The sequence below is a fragment of the Lampris incognitus genome, chromosome 9 (genome assembly GCF_029633865.1).
Source record: "Lampris incognitus isolate fLamInc1 chromosome 9, fLamInc1.hap2, whole genome shotgun sequence".
Classification (NCBI taxonomy): domain Eukaryota; kingdom Metazoa; phylum Chordata; class Actinopteri; order Lampriformes; family Lampridae; genus Lampris; species Lampris incognitus.
The window spans coordinates 13,319,526-13,337,291 of NC_079219.1; the positions used below are offsets into that span (position 1 = coordinate 13,319,526).

General features: G+C 42.5%; 2 protein-coding genes across 2 annotated transcripts in view; both read left to right on the plus strand.

The window, feature by feature from the left end:
* Positions 1-2,568: 2,568 nt before the first annotated feature.
* fpr1 (formyl peptide receptor 1) lies at positions 2,569-4,944 on the plus strand. Its single transcript, XM_056286639.1, has one exon. It carries the CDS (start codon positions 2,569-2,571, stop codon positions 3,703-3,705), a length of 1,137 nt encoding a protein of 378 aa, XP_056142614.1. The 3' UTR covers positions 3,706-4,944.
* Positions 4,945-8,308: 3,364 nt separating this feature from the next.
* Positions 8,309-17,766, plus strand: part of si:dkeyp-84f3.5 (uncharacterized protein LOC334144 homolog) — a 39,265-nt gene continuing 29,807 nt past the window's right edge. Inside the window, exon 1 of the mRNA XM_056286378.1 lies at positions 8,309-8,435. The gene's annotated coding sequence lies outside the window, so the exon portion shown is untranslated. The remainder of the gene's footprint in view (positions 8,436-17,766) is intronic.

Here is a 17,766-nt window from a genome sequence, read left to right on the forward strand (position 1 = left end):
TGACTCACTGGATTATTTAAATAGATAGATAGATAGATAGATAGATAGATAGATAGATAGATAGATAGATAGATAGATGATAGATAGATAGATAGAGAGAGAGAGAGAGAGAGAGAGAGAGAGAGATAGATAGATAGATAGATAGATAGATAGATAGATAGATAGATAGATAGATAGATAGATAGATAGATAGATAGATAGATAGATAGATAGATAGATAGATAGATAGATAGATAGATAGATAGATAGATAGATAGATAGATAGATAGATAGATAGATGGATGGATGGATGGATGGATGGATGGATGGATAGATAGATAGATAGATAACTTTATTGACAGCTGATGGTTGCTTATGGCATGAAACAGGTTTGTACTGTCTCATAAAGAATTTACTGGACTCACTGGATTATTTTGCTAATTTTTGAGCACTTTTCCTACCATTGTTTCTTTTAACAAAGTTATATATATATATATATATATATATAGATAGATAGATAGATAGATAGATAGATAGATAGATAGATAGATAGATAGATAGATAGATAGATAGATAGATATAGATAGATATATATATAGATATAGATAGATATATAGATATAGATAGATATAGATATATATTACACTAATAAATCCAAGTCCCATCCAGGGATGAAGGCACCCAGAAGGTCCAGCCACACTGAGTTGGTGACCTTAGTGTGGGTAGGGGACACAATAACCATAAACTCACAAAACGCTCTAACCATTTCTAAATACTAAAACGTACGTAATTTCTAAACATATGTAACATATGTAAGATGTATGTAATTTCCAGTTCATCATGATTATCTGTTTAACCATCTAACACAAAAGCTTGTGCCGTAATGCACCAAGAAAGAGTTGACAGTAGGTATATATTTTCCACCCTGGTACCTAAGACACAGAATGTATTGTGTTGACGCTGAAAATAACTGATAAACTGTCAATCTGCATGGCCCAAAATATCTTCATAGTAGGGCAGTAACAGCAATTTTGGGGGGGCTTTTGGCTCCATAACTTATACGCCCATCTATCTTCAAGCGATGCAGCGAGGGAGTTTCTCACCATGTCAGACAACTAACTGCCTGGCAACCCTTAATTACTGACAGACGGAACTTTCTGTGTCGTGTTACATAGATGAAAAAGGGGACATTAAAAATACGTGTGTGTCCAGATGTCAATTCTAACAGTCAACACAGAGCAATTCCGCGGAACCACAAGCAAACATGAGCTGAACCCACAGAAGAAAACACAGTCATGCGGCGCAGGTTGATTGGTGGCTTCCAGAAGCAGCCTGCCTGCTCACTCTCATGCGGCCATCTCCACGTGTATGTGTATATATATATATATATATATATATATATATATATATATATATATATATATATATATATATATATATATATATATATTTATATATATGCTCGTGTGGAGTATGAGGGCGCATATGAGAGGCAAAGTATCGCTGATATTGATTTTACGTTTGGGTGGTAGATCAACTCGCGAAAGGTATTTGGACATCAGTCGTTTGGAAACGACCCAAACCAACTAAAGAAAGTGCTGTCAGTAGCACCGCCTCGAGATGGGGGTGGGGGGGTGAGTGACGTCACACATCTCAGAAGCCCTACAAGACGTCGATGCCCTTCTGCGTTCATTGCCTACAGTCTGAACGCAACACGCTCATCGCCAGGTTGGAAAACGGTCAACAAGGTAGGTTTTCTGTCTTATTCCGAATGTAATAATACGAAGAAAAAACAAAACAAAACAAAAAGTCATGAGAAAGGAACAAGCAGTGTTTGCTCAGAATTCTTACCAAAAAGTTTCGTCTATCACATTGAATTTGTGAGATGTATACGTGTGCGTGTGTGCACGTGTGTGCACGCGCGCCCGCGTGAATCAGAGGTATCTGCCGCCCTGCAGTAAATTGTTAGGCACATTGTTTGCGTCCGTCTCAAGAGTCGCGCTGATTCGGTCCGAGAACCTCTTAGGGACAAATCAGAGGAAAGAAATAGAGGTGAACAATTAAAAAACAAAAACATTTTTTTTATCATCTTATCATTTTAACCCTGAGCCTCAATAATCTATTTTGTATTTGTGGGTTGTAAAGTGAGGAGAAAAGAAATCATTTTCAGATTTGTAATATTATTCTCAGAGTTGTCCGCCCTTTCTACAGGTCTGCAATAAGATATCATCATAAGAATTGTCTACTCCGAATGTGAAATATGAGACTTCCCAATCTGCACAGTTTACATTATTATTCTGGCTAATGAAGTCATAACAGACAACATTTAAGATCACTCTAGGTACATTAAGTTTTTGTTTGTTTGTTGGTTTGTTTGTTTTTTTGCATTGACGACAATGTTGATTTAAAAATAGTTTCACTGTTCTGCAGAACTGGCGACTCAGCTTGCGCTATAATTTTACAAAGGAGTGTTACTGACCTCTAGAGGACGATAGTAAAAACCTATGCGGATCATAAATAGAATAAGGAACAATGAGGTACAAAGCAAACATTTACTTTTTGTGCTCTGCCATTCTAGGTCTCAAGACAATGATGGAGATTATGATGACAACTCCTTTCTATCACAGTAATGGAACCGATCTGTCCAGCACAAATGGTTCGTCGGAGGAAGATGAGTATGATGACTACAAGGACGAGCATGCCGAACTCAGGCAGTCTCTCAACGTCATGTCTCTCATCGTCTACTGTCTGGCCTTTGTACTTGGGGTTCTGGGCAATGGAGTAGTCATCTGGGTCACAGGCTTCAAAATGAAGAAAACCGTCAATACAGTTTGGTTCCTCAACCTTGCCGTGGCTGATTTCCTCTTCACAGCTTTTCTGCCCCTGAGTGTGACATACACTGCTATGGACTTCCACTGGCCTTTTGGCAAATTCATGTGCAAACTTAACAGCACTGTAAGCTTCCTAAACATGTTTGCCAGTGTCTACATACTTGTGGTCATCAGCATTGACAGATGTGTGTCCGTGGTACGGCCAGTCTGGGCCCAGAATCACCGGAGTGTACGCAAGGCATCCTGTGTGAGTCTGGGTGTTTGGACACTGGCCCTGGTTCTCAGTTCGCCTTACTTCATCTTCAGGGACACTGGCGCATCTTTTAACGATGAAGACATTATTAACTGCTTCAACAACTTCGCATTTTCTGATGATGAAACACCGTCCGTGATTCAGCTGGGGCATTTTCGCCACCAGGCCATGATCATGACTCGCTTCCTACTAGGATTTGTGGTCCCATTCACTATCATCGTCTCCTGCTATGCGGTCATAATCCACCGTCTCAGGAGGAACCGCTCTCTGGCCAGCCATTCAGGACGTCCCTTCAAAATCATTGCTGCTGTTATTACAGCTTTTTTCTTGTGCTGGGCTCCCTATCACATCATGGCTCTGATTGAGATGATGAATCACATGGCCGCTGAGTTCAGTGTTACATTAGACCATGTCACCACCATTGGGGTTCCTATCGCCACCAGCCTAGCCTATCTTAACAGCTGCCTTAACCCCCTGCTTTATGTGTTCATGGGACAGGATTTCAAGGATAAGGTTCGCAGATCTATCCTAAAGGTCCTGGAGAATGCTTTCCAGGAAGAGGCTTCTCGATCAAACACCTACACAAACTCTGGGATTACCAGTCGCAGCAAAGAGAAGTCCTTTTCTGATGCTGAGGTATAGGGGTGAAAAAACACTTGCAAATAGCAAACAGGAATTTCCCCTTTTCTTCATACAAGGACCCTGTGGGCTACCTTCATACAGTTACTGAAGCTGAGACAATGATTTATAAAATCTCACCCTTGGGTGAAGTTGCCTGTGAACCCTGATCCCAGACCAGATTCATAATTTATACTTGACGCATGACCCTAATCTCAACCTAAACCTTATCCAAGCCTCACTAGAAAACATTGAACAAATGTGGACCATGTGGAAACAGTGTAGAGAACTGGTTTGGGACAAGTGTCCACACCCAGCTTCACCCCAGACTTAGAATCTCAATCAGCCCAAAGCTGCTAGACTTCTTAAAGCTATAGTTTAAACATTTTGAAGTGCAACTTATGGTTCACAGGCTGCATTTGTGGTTTATGTTTTGCCACTTACAGTCGATGAAAACCAAGCTCAGTTGTTTAGCCGATTGAATAATTATTTTTCAGTGTATGCTGCATCCTACAAATTTTCTCATCTTCTTTGCAGACATTTATTCATTTTGCTCAACAATTAACCGTGAAACAATGGCTCATAGTCTATTTTTCTAACATTTGCATAGTTTTGAATATGAATTTTCCTTTTTAAATTGGTAACAGTTACGGAGTTTGTCTGACCAAAGGCATGGTTACCTTGTAATCCATATTCTTGGTGCCTTTTCTCTAGAATTTATGTTGTTTGCAAATTTGTAACAGTGCCACAGCAAACTTTCAGATTACTTTTGCTCTCTCGTAACCAATTACGTTCTTAAAATTGTAATCAGTAATGAAAGCTACTGGATGACTCCAGTGAAGTCTTGTTACTTTTGACTACTTTCTTATTACTTTGTCCCCAAAATTCATAAAATGCGAAGTAAAACAAAAGTTAGAGTAAATGACTGTAATTTTTGATATATAAAAGCATTGTTCCAGGCTGTGCCATAATCTCAATATCTTTTTCACTCCCTGTAATAGATATCATTTTCATAATCGGATTACTCAAATCTCATTCATGTATTCAATTACCTCCAAATCCTGACATGACCAAACTCTGTCTGTATGGCTTTGGTTAAGAATGTGTGAATATATCCTGTTTATGTTATTTCATACATGGCCATTTTACACATTATTATTATTATTATTATTATTATTATTATTATTATTATTATTGTTTTTATTATTTTATTGTTGTTGTGGTGGTTATGGTTGTTGTGGTTATCATTACTATTATTAAAATTACAACTGGATTTAAGTGTTATTTCTATTTGTAATGCACATCCCAAGATTACAACCTAGCAGCTGAAAAGATTCTTTGAGGATTCTCATCTCCCACAGAAATGAACACGCCCACAGAAACGTCTCAGTTTTATATTAAAACATGCAGAAAATAAATGTCCCAACATTCGGCCTACAATCACCCATTGTCCTTTGGTGTCCGTTTTGATGTTCTGTAATCAGCTCCTTGATCAATTCTTTGGTCATTTTAAAACAGTTCATAAACAAACTGACTTCACCTGCTATACTAGGGTTCAGCTCTGAAGGGCGATCCTACGCTACCACAGTCATGAAGACGGTCACTCTGGTTTAAGGGTATTTTAATGGGAGAGAGCACAAAAGACATTATAATAAACAAATGCTGGCTTTGGGATTGTTAGTGTTCTTTGTGTTCATATATGTAATATAAACTTGTGAACTCATAAATAATTAGGATTTTTCAGAATTTGCTGCATCCACATATTTTCCTGAGATTAATTTTGTATTATTTTCATCAAATATTTTTATTTTTTTGTGGTTTACAAGATGGTAGTGAGACCAGCTATGTTGTGTGGTTTGGAGACGGTGGCGCTGACGATAAGACAGGAGACAGAGCTGGAGGTGGCAGAGTTGAAGATGCTAAGATTTCTGTTGGGAGTGACGAAGAAGGACAGGCTTAGGAACGAGTATATTAGAGGGGCAGCTCAGGTTAGACGGTTGGGAGACCAAGCAAGAGACGCAAGATTGAGATGGTTTAGACATGCGTGGAGGAGAGACGCTGCTGGGTATATTGGGGGAAGGATGCTGAATGACTTCCGGTGTCGGAAAATGGCGGCGCGAACTCACGTTGGCGGCGGCCTCCCACAGTTCCGACTATGCAGTGTCCTTATCCATGTCTGCGTCTGAGTTTGTGTTATCGTGTGAAGAATTATGTCTGTGATCGTCGATTTCGTTTGATGGCTGGGAGAGCTGGCGTTGGATCGGATGGGAGAGCTTGGTCTGCTGCGTCCTGTGGGCCGAGGGACCAGGGCCCTTCCTAGAGCTGCGCCCGAAGAGGAAACACCGAGGGCGGTCTGATAGGACGCGGTTGCAGGGCAGGCTAAGCTAACTGCTAGCCAATGCAGACCGGCAGTTCCGATGATAACACCGAGGGCGGTCTGGCGGCGGCTTCGCCTAGCGTTAACTGTGCAGTGTTTTTGTCTGCGTTTGTGTCGTCGTGTGGAGTACGGAGGAGGTGTATTGTAACCGGTTATTTTCTTGCCCGGTGCGGGATTCGACACGAGGTGTACTGCACCACAAGGCGACATCACTAACCGCTCGGCTAAAGGGTCAGACCCGTTAGCTAGGGACTAACGTGTCTTATTAGTAGTTTACAGTCGTCACCCTCCCCGGAAGCGCACCCTCGCGCCTTGTCATTCCGCGCTCCGAAGAGACTTCTGAGGATCTGCACACTTCCGGATCCCACCGCTGCCACCAATGTAACCGGTTATTTTCTTGCCCGGTGCGTGATTCGATACGGGGTGTACTGCATCACAAGGCGACAGCGCTAACCGCTCGGCTAAAGGGTCAGACCCGTTAGCTAGGGACTAACGTGTCTTATTAGTAGTTTACACTATCAAAGGTTATCTGGCTGGGAGAGCTAGCTGGGAAATCGGCTGAGGGAGCCTGGTCTGCCGCATCCGGTGGGCCCAGGGACCATGGCTGTGCTCGAAGAGGAAACACCGAGGGCGGTCTGACTGGACGTGGAAGTGGGGCAGGCTAAGCTAACTATCACCTCATGCAGACCGGCAGTTCCCTACAGTCATCCTGGCTGGCGTTCGTTCTCTGGACAGTGACATTTTTGGACTGTGTTGTTGACTTTTTTTTGTGTGTGCTATTCTCTCCGTTTTTGTATGTTTTTGGTGGTGTCGTTTTCTTTTGGATATGTGTTTTTTTGCAGAGGTGTAAAAACCAGGTCCAGAAAGTAAATGTCCAAACCGTGCATTTGCTCCAACCATGTTAATCAACCAGCTGATTTCATTAACTACTTTCCCCTACCTAGTTGAGGAGTGGCGTTGACTAGAATCTGCTGGTGCAGTGCATGAGTGGAGCAAATACAAGGTTTGGACTTTTACTTTCTGGGCCTGGTTTTTACACCTCTGGTTTTTTTGTGTTGCACTGCTGTGGGAAATTTCGTCTCTTTTGTGTATGAAAGTACATGAATGAGATGACGATACATTGATTATGGAGATGCCACGGAAGAGGAAAAGAGGAAGGCCAAAGAGGAGGTTTATGGATGTGGTGAGGGAGGACATGCAGGGGGCTGGCGTGACTGAGGAAGATACAGAGGACAGGAAGAGATGAAAACAGATGATCCGCTGTGGCGACCCCTAACGGGAGCAGCCGTAGGCAGTAGTCGTAGTATCAGACAATTTGTGTTGACTTCGGACATTACTATTATTAAAATTACAACTTAGAGAGAATTAAAAAAATCGCTAAATAATAAATCAGTATAAATATATACAAATGATATGGTATGTCAGTATAAAGCATTTGAAATTAAACAGGAAAAAAGGGGCTCTGGTGTTACTGAGGAATCAGCCTGCCATTTTATTTCAGAAACTTAAAGATATGACGATATCAAATTCAATTGAAAAAAAAAACCACAATTCGGGGACAGAGTTTAGCTATATGGATTGTGTTTATTCATAAAAATTGGCTATAGTGACAAAGAAGTTCAGAAATCAGAAACATTTTATTTGTCATTTCATTTCATGCACATGCGCACATGAAGTGCGCATGTGCATGAAAGTGAAACGAAACATTTTTTCCCCCCGACCCACAGCAGTGCAACACAAAGACGAAAACGCATCCAAAACTGCAAAAAACACATATCCAAAAACTTGACAATACATTCAATATATTTGGTATCGTGTAAGATAACATGTTGAATTTTCAGCTGTGAATATTTGGGTGTCCTTCCGAAAATAAGAACAGAAATAGTCACGGAATGCCCTTCCAAATGACGAACATCAGTCAGATTGTTAAGAATGGTTGACGTCTCACCTCGGAACAAAATTCCGTAATCGTTGTTTCATGCGGCTTGAGCAAACGCCGGTTGCGTCACTCCTGTCCCAATTTTATTTTCCTAGGATGGTGAAGTCATGACCCGCTCTACTCTGCCTCTGATTGGCCAGTACTCGTTGCCTTCGTTGGTTGGGTTGTTTAGGTTCAGGCATGAGGAGTGAGATTGGTTATGAATAATGGTAATATCAGGGTAAGCCAATCATAGGCAGAGTAGGGCGGGTCATGACTTCGCTACCCTAGGAAAAAAAATATCGCGATCTGGTCCTTCACCATTTTGGACAATATAGCGCAGAGCTGTAGTCTACGAAGAATGCACTACTACCAAGACCACTGTCGAGTATTATATATCCTCGAAGTCCTGCGTTGTTACTGCATATCGCATGCAAGAGTTGTGGACCAACATGTGCAGTAAGTCATAGCTATTTCCTCGCCAACTACACTGGCCATAAGATAAAGTTATGGTTCTTTCTACCTAGCTAGCAGTGTTTTAGCGAGCTAGCAATCTGCCGGCCATCACGTTAAGCATTAGGCATCACATTAACTTTGTACTGTTAGTGGTCTTAACTATTTATCTCTGAATGTAGTAAGTTCCCTGTTGGGTAACCACTCCATGTGCTCAGAGTTGTTCTTTTTCGTTTGTTGTCTGCTAGGTATGTTAAAACTGCCGCCTAACCACAAAACGGTAACTTGAGGTTGCGTCTTTACATGCAAAACAATTACGCAAAGCTGGAAGCTAAATACCCTGTCTTTAGCAACATAGTATCGGGTTATCAGCGTGGCGTGCTCGAAGTCAGGATAAACGTAATCTGATAACGGCAGATAGATTTTCTTTTTTTTTTTTTTACTGAATTTCACGATGAATCAACACACGCAAAACGCGTAGTCGTTATGTTATTGCTTAAAAAAACATTTGCGAAGTTACCGAAAGCAGTAAACGGGAAGTTAAAAAGGAGGCTCTGTTGAAGGAAGCGCGCCAACTATAACTTGGCCGGTAGAGGGCACTCGAATCCCAGTAAGTGTAAACTGATTTAGTGTCGACAAAAGATTTACGCCAAATAACTATTTACAACTAGCACAGGCCGTTATTGTGAGGTTTTTTTTTCTTCCCCCGAAATCGTGTGAATATAGTTGATAGTAACATATCAATTCAAAATGAAGCGCAATCTCTCGAGTATGGTGGGTTTTCATTTAAAATATGATGGGTGTCATAGGGTGTGCTTGCTAGGCTGATTTACGGCATGTGTTTACCTTTACGTTTGCGATTGGTAGCGACCTAGCCATGGCTGTTTGGACTAGCCTTCATACCATTTTTGTGTTTTCAGAATTTTTGGGTCATGACCCAAGATTGTGTTTGTTTTCTTTTTTGTGTGTGCGTCTGCAAGTGCTCGAAGCTGCTGTGTACCGGAGTCAAATTCCTCGTATGCATAGGCACACTTGGCCAATAACGCTGATTCTGATCTTCCAACCACATTTTAGAACAATGTCATTTAGTTACATTACTTATCTGCATCCTTTGGAAAGCGGAAAAGGTAGAACCCTCCAGCCTTATCGGATCACAGATGCAGGCGTAGATTTTTTTTGTGCAGCTGTTCTCGGTGTTGTTGCAGCGATTGTAAGATTGCATTGTAAAATTAAACTGTTGTGATTACAGCACTGTAAGATTACAATTCAGCGATTGCAAACATTCCCAAATTCTCTGTGAATAGTACACATGGCCACTGACACTCTAGTTAACAGTCACACCCATATTTGCATATGAAACGGGTCGTTGGTTTCAGTCGTTATGCAACTGTATGGTTTATAAGGGTGGGGATACCTGCAGTGTTTAGACTGAAGAGGTCACTTAGTTGAGTGATGAGACGTATCTGTCAATCAACGTTGTATCCAGACGCACTGATTCAACCTTCTTTGATTCTCTGACCTGGATTATTGAGCATGCATCAAGTGCTATGCAAATGTTTTAGGCATGTCTCGGTATGCTTAATTTGGTTAGATGCTCGCAGACAGGCTATAAAAGCTGCTCACATTTACAAATGCTGTTTGGATGCACGTTGATGCACATGTTCTTCAGGCAATAGCATAGTGAGTATACTTAACAATTGGATTTATTTTCTTCAGGAGGATTTAACACAGCAGAAATGTCTCATCAATGTTGCAACAGCTGCGATACATTCTGTTACATCTGTGGCGAGTATACGCTTAAGGCTCAAAGGCGCACCATGACTGCACTTATTAAGAAAGCCTATGAGCTCTACTTCGGATGTAAAATTGTTGACCAAGAGAAACCCTGAGGTCCTCACATTTGTTTGTGCCACATGTAGAGTCAACCTGAGAGCCTGGCCCATTCGTACTTGGAAGTCAAAGCCATTTGCAGTCCCAATGGTTTGGCGAGAACAGAAGGATCATGTGACATACTGTTACTTCTATCTGACCAATGTCTTCAGTTTTGCCAGTACCGAAGCCACCAGAGACATTAAGCCTAGGTGAGGCAGATGCCACAATGCATGAACCAGATTTTGAAAACAACACTGATCCAGATGTTTAACCTTTAAGCCTGGTTATCCTCATCTGATAACACAACTAGAATTAAATGACCTAGTTAGGGACTACTTGGTTCAAGATTGCAAGTGTAAGGTGGGCACTTGATAGGTATACAATAAACTACAAGTGCTTGTTTAAGGTACTTTTCAAAGAGGAGTAGAGGAATGAAAACACCAAAACACCTATTACATTTTACTCAACGTCCGGCATTTATTTTACTGTAACATTAAACACAAAATAGAAATGAAAAAAAAACAACCTTTCAGAGCTCTGACGAAATAGCCCCCCCCCCAAAATAAAAATAAACAATGTTCATCTACCCGGGTAGTATGTTTTTGTATTAAGTATGGCGACATCTCAGCGCTTATCGGCCCGGTGAAATGAAGACACGTGGAGTAGAACAGTTCCGGTTGCTGGCGAGATGTTCCGCTTCGCGCCCTCTGCTCGTCTGCCGCGGGTCCGTTGGCGATTTGTTCAAATCCCAAATCATCTCAAGAAAAAACCCAACCCGCACAGCAGGGCAACATTCAATGACTTATCAACTAATCGTGACCAGATCTGACACTGATATCACTCAAAAATCCATGGACATATAGCATGTGAAACAGCTTCTAATAACGCTTTCGTTCGTTTAATTTGAGATTAACTCCGATTGGTTTTTTTTTTGCTTACGTTGGTTGGCGAACACTTAGTAAGACACTCGCCGCAGAAAAGAAAACAATTCTCGAAAATCCCCGTCAGAATTTCAACCCCGTTCTGTTTGCTTCTTGCTTTGAGGTGGGTTCTGTGGAGAAAACCCCTCTTAACTATTTCTTTAATTCCATTTTTTCTTTGAGCTCGCGTTTCAACTTCATTTTACTACGCCCTGCTGTTTTCCGACTTCGCTCTTCCTCCCCCGAGAAACGTTGCAGTAGGTTTCACTAGCTGCAGCACCACTACTGCCCTCTGCTGGACTAAAATAGTATGCAGGTGAAACATATAATTAAAATATACCTAGAAATGGGAAATTAGACTGTAAATAACCTAACCCTGCTTGTACGTCATTTTGGAGTGGGTTACACAAGGATGTGGTTTGCTGTCACCAAGTACAACAATTTCTATCTTTCGGAACCATCGAGAACATTTGACAAACTTTCTGTTTCTGCACTGACATTGGTGGATTGCTCATGGCTTTGGGTTGTGTGCATGACAAAACGAGTCCTGGTTTTTGGACGAATATATATATAGTATATAAAGATAGATGTGGAAATGTTTTTTAAGAAAATACATTTCAGTACAAGCCTATTTTGTGCGTCACGCACTCATCAGCTGCTAAAGTGATGAAACATTATTACATTTGTCCACAATTTTATATATAAAACTTTGTTAAAAGAAACAATCAGCGGTAGGGAAAGTGCTCAACAAATAAGGAGCAAAATGATTGACAGCTGATGATTGCTTATGGCATGAAATAGGCTTGTACTGTCTCAATGAATTTACTTGACTCACTGGATTTTATATATATTTAAATATATATATAAATAAAATGGTGGACAACTTTGATCTACCATGCAATGGAACCCCTTTCAAACATTCTGTTACTAAATAATTGTTCTTGTGTGTTTCCACAAGCATCTGTGTGACGTGATCATCAGACCGTATTTTGAAAAGGGGCTTTAACCTCCCCATTGCCCCACCTCTGATCATGACCAATTTTTCTTTTGTTTTGTTTGTCTACCTGACTTGATGTTGATTTCCCAGTGTGCGGCAAAACTTAGAACCTTCAACCCACATTTGTTTTGTTTTTGTTTTTAACTAATTTGTTAATTCAAAATGCGTAAGATTTCACTGCTTTTACTTGGACTTTAGTGCCTTTTGAATGAGTGACAACCTTAGGTTTTTTAACAGGTGCACTACCTCAAGAAGAATATTGTTTTCATTACTGTAAAAAGGTTTTGATTAGGAGTGGGAATCTCTAGGCACCTGGTGATTCAATTCCGATTCAGAGGGCTACGATGTGATTATAAAATTATTAATTTTTTCTCACTGTGTGACTACTTAATACTTTTAAAACATAGCATATTTGTAATGATCCATCATTAAAATAAACAGATTAATTTACTTCCATTATCTTTTATTAAGACTGTAACAACGTTTTTTTTAATTTTATTTAACCAGGAGGATCCTGTTGAGAATACAAACCTCTTTTTCAAGGGAGACCTGGCCAAGATAGGCAGCAGCAATTAGAAAGCACAGATACAAAATCACACAGTTGCCAAATTAAATTAAATTAAAAGTAAATTACAAGCAGATTATAAAAAACAAGTACATGTTGTGAAATCAGCTTCAAGTACTCTCAATTTGGATTTAAAATGGCTCAGTGAGATTAACTCTGTAAGTTTCGAGTCATTCTGCAACATATTCCAGGTTAAAGGTGAAGAAGGAACAAAAGCATTTTTACCCAATTCAGTGTGGGCATATGGAACAGAAAGCAACACATAGTCAAGAGAACGAAAGGAGTAAGAGCCAGCACTTCTCAGTGCAATTAAGTCACAAATGTAGGAAGGCAGTAGACCAAGGATTGCCTTATATATAAAAGTATACCGGGTCCGCGGTGGTGTAGCGGTCTAAGCATCGGCTTTGTGTCGATGCAGTTGCCCACTGGGGACTGGGGTTCGCGCCCCGGTCTCGTCAGATCCGACTATGGCCGGACTCGATGAAGCAGCAATCATTGGCAAACGCTGTCTTCGGGAGGGGGGCGGAGTCGGCTTGTGTTCGTCACGTGAATGCGTCTCTGTGTGTGTCGGAAGAAACAGTGGTTCGGCCTGGAGTCGCCTTGCCACGAAAGTGGGGAGGCGGTCTCCTTCGAGACTGCCGGCCGGAGAGATGCAGTTGGCGAATGCATGCAGTATGAGGGTGGGTGTTTGAATTAAAATAGGGATCGATTGGCCACTAAATTGGGAGAAAAAAGGGAAAAATCAGAAATAAATTAAAAAAAATAAAAAAATAAAAGTATACCAAACTGAGCCTTCAGGTGGCCAGATCAAATAGAAGAGATGTGTCAACTGAAAGGTCACGTTTCCCGGAATTGCAAAGAACCAACAAGAAAAGAAACATTACATTACAGTCATTTAGCCGACGCTTTTATTCAAAGTGACTTACAGTAAGTGCATTTAACGTAGGAAATCAGGAGAACTACTAGTCATCAGAGGTCATAAGTGCATCTAAGAGCAAAACCAGTGCTAAAGTAAAAGTGCAAGAAAGAGATTTAAATTTTTTTAATGAGTGAATGCAATAAGTGCTAAGAACAAGTAGCAGGATAGTTGTTCTTAAAGAGGTGAGTTTTCAACCTGCGCCAAAAGATGGGCAGCGACTCCACTGTCCTGACATCAGTGGGGAGTTCATTTCACCACTGTGGGGCCAGGACAGAAAAGAGCCGTGACCGGGTTGATCGGTAGGGGGCCTCTGAGCGACGGGGCAACCAGGGGTCCAGAGGCAGCAGAGCGAAGTGGTCGGACGGGGGTGTAGGGTTTGGCCATGGCCTGGAGATAGGAAGGAGCTGTTCCTTTCACTGCCCTGTAGACTAGCACCAGAGTCTTAAACTGGATGCGAGCAGCTACTGGCAGCCAGTGTAGGGACATGAGAAGGGGAGTTGTGTGAGAGAACTTAGGGCGGTTGAGCACCAGACGAGCGGCAGCTTTGTGAATAAGCTCCAGAGGTCTGAAGGCCGACACTGGGGCACCAGCAAGGAGGGAGTTGCCGTAGTCCAGCCGAGAGATAACCAGAGCCTGGATGAGCACCTGTGCCGTCTCATTGGTGAGGAATGGGCGAATCCTCTTGACGTTATAGAGGAGAAATGTGCAGTAGCGAGCAACCGATGCAACGTTTGCAACAAACGACAGTTGGTCATCCAGGATCACACCCAGATTCACAGAATCACACCCAGATTGTCAATCGTGATGGCCAGGTCTCAGTGCCGGCAACCGTTCTCTGGGAGGAACATCAGCTCTGTCTTGTCCAGATTGAGCTTCAGGTGGTGTGTCGCCATCCACTCCGAGATGTCAGTCAAGCAAGCAGCAATGTGTGTCTCTACTTGTGTGTCAGAGGGAGGAAAGGACAAGATCAGCTGGGTGTCATCGGCATAACTATGGTAAGAGAAGTCATGCAAGCGAATAACAGAACCCAGGGATGTCGTGTACAGGGAGAAAAGGAGAGGACCCAGAACCAAACCCTGTCGAACACCTGTAGTGAGTCTGCGAGGCTCTGACACAGATCCCCTCCATGTCACCTGGTAGGAGCAACCCGTCAGGTAGGATGCAAACATTGAGAGTGCAGAGTCTGTGACACCCAGCCTCTCGAGGGTAGAGAGGAGGATCTGGTGGTTCACTGTGTCGAATGCAGCCGACAGGTCCAGGAGTATCAGGACAGAGGAGAGAGAATTTGCTCTCACAGAGTGCAGCGATTCTGTCACTGCAAGGAGGGCGGTCTCTGTCGAGTGACCCACCCTGAACCCAGATTGGTTGGGGTCCAGGAGGTTGTTCTGGTGGAGGTACAAAGAAAGTTGGTTAAAGACAGAAAGGGTAGAGGGGAAACCGGTCTGTAGTTTTTGAGGGGTTAAGTGATGGTTTCTTGAGCAGGGGGGTGACTAGCAGTCTTGAAGGCAGCTGGAAAGCATCCTGCCTGGAGGGAGGAGTTGATGAGGTGGATTAGATGGGGAAGGAGTTCAGGTGCTATAGACTTAAGAAGAGGGGGGGGGGCCGGGTCAAAGGAGCATGTGGTGGGGCGACTGGATGTGATGAGGTTTAGAACCTCGTCAGGGGAGAGGGGAGCGAGGTGGGATAGGGTGGGACGTGGAGAGGTGAGGGAGGGTGCAGAGGGTGGCAGGCTCGTAGCCAGAAACATATTTTGGGGGGGGGTCGGGCAACATTGCCGAAAGCTACCGGTAAATAAAATTCCCACATACTATAGCCTAATACCCAACCGTACGGTAAATGTCAACGTATTAATGGCCCACAGATAATCATCAATGCATTAATAAATAAAAGTGGGTCTTACCTTATAAAAGCAGGTCCAATCGTCTTTTTTGTCTGCAAAAGCTGTCTAGTACCTCTTCCGGCGTCACCACAATGTCTCTGTGCTCCGAGAGCAATGTCAGTCCATTAAGCTGTCTTTCCGTCATTGTACTGCGCATTTTGTCCTTGATCCTTCCCAGACGGGAAAAACTTCTCTCGACATGGGCACTGGTGACAGGAAGCGTGGTCAAAACGCGGAGAAGCTTGAAGATGCTTGGAAACAACTCACTGTTACAGGCATTTAATGCCTCAATGGCATTTTGTGGAACATAAGTTGCATCTTTCCATTTATCCCGCCAGGTGTCAATTTCTGACTTTACAACTTCCAGATGCGGTGACACTTCATCAGGATACAGGTTTGAGAGCGCTTGAGCTGAGCTGTCGGTCAGCATGCTGACCTTAGATGGCAGTAAGGAGCAGAGGTTGGAGATCACATTTCTGTGTTTGCTGAAGCGTTCCTTCATCTGTGATGAATAAAAGTCAAGCATGACTATGAAAAGCTTTTGCCGGTAGTGATTTTCACAGGCCTTCAATGGATCCTCATTGCAGTCCATTCCTCTTCGTGGTCGAAATTCAACCCCATACTGGGCTGCTTGGGAAGAAGTCTTTTGGAAAATCTGCCTGAACTCCATCTCAGAGTTAGCCCTCATCTCATCTACCTGCTTAATAACAGCATCAGCAGCTGAAACGCAACTCACCAAGTCACAATTTTCCTTCTGAAGGAAGGTGGACAGGTGGTAGGTTTTTGCAAGCATCTTCTCACTCACATTCATGGACAGCATGACTTCTCTATTGTCAATTGAATTAAAGAGCTGAGTGGCTTTGACAGATGTGCCTCCTGTGAAGGTTTCACTGATTTTCTGCAGGCTGGATCACACAGGGTCTAAAAGCCCGTTGAATGTAAATATTGCGTCGTGGCATTCGACTCATCTCATTTCACACAACTTTGTCAGTCGCGTTTTCTTGCAGTCGGGTAAAAGATGTTACATCTCATGTCGCAGACCGCAAAGCCGAATCATGGAAAAAAGTGCAGATTTCCGAGACAATTCCAAAGCAATTTCGCACCATTTGTACTGTGCAGCACTTGTTTAGGACCAAATTCAAACTGTGGCTGGCACAGTGCACATAAACTGCTTGCTTGTGCTTCTCTTTGACTTTAGCTTGGGCACCATTTAAACGGACACTCGTGGCAGATGCGCCGTCGTATCCCTGGCCACGTAAAAACTGTAAATCAACGCCTGCATTTGTCAACTGACTTTCGATTGAATTGGCGATTGCCTCCCCGGTTAACTTCTCGATATCAACAAAGGACAAAAAATCCTCTCTGATGCTATATTGGCTGTCATGCTGGTTCACGTATCTGACACAGACAGAAAGCTGCTCCCGCCCTGAAACATCTTTCATTTCATCTGCCAACACAGCGAAACACTGCGCGGCGTTTACCTTCTGCACCAGTTTGTTTGTTATCACATCTCCAATTATGCTGATTTTTTTCATTTTGTACATCAGGACTGCAGTAGCTAGCGTTTGCTGCACATTTACTCAAGTGTTGTAACAGTACTGTGTCGCCAGATGCAGCCCTAAACCTGAGTAAAGCCCTGAAATTTCCGTCATTGTGAGTTGGCTCATTCAATGTCACTGGTCCTGAATCAATATCACCTCTCAGGGCTAGTTCTTGGCGACCGCAAAAAATCAACGTTGCAATGATGCTTTTGAGTTTTTCTCTGTTTTCTTGGACTCGCTTTTTTCTCTCAGAATCTCGCCTCAGTGAAATTGCATCCATTTTATTGTTGAGAACCATTTGGAAATTGTCCGCTTTCAAACATGCATCCTTGTGATATGCCTTTTGTGCATGGTCTTTGAACGTCTCTAAAGCATGTTTCCAGTCTGAGAAGTGGACATTAATTAGATTGCCAGCTTTTCTTTGCCCTCCCTTGCCCACATGCTCGACTGCAAACGCAACACAGTGCTTACAAAAACAACCGTCGGACCTTGTTGAGTATACTAGCCAGCTAAACTGGTCAATCCAATGACGTTGGAAACATAGTTTACCTCCTAGTTTTGTAGGGAATGTTTGTCCGATATTGGCCATCCAGTCCAGTGAGTATATTTCTCTTCTCTGTTCGTCTGATATTTTCCCACCAATA

Coding starts and splice junctions, on each gene's coding strand:
- fpr1 (XM_056286639.1), top strand. CDS start 2,569: ATGATGGAGATTATGATGACAACTCCTTTCTATCACAGTAATGGAACC.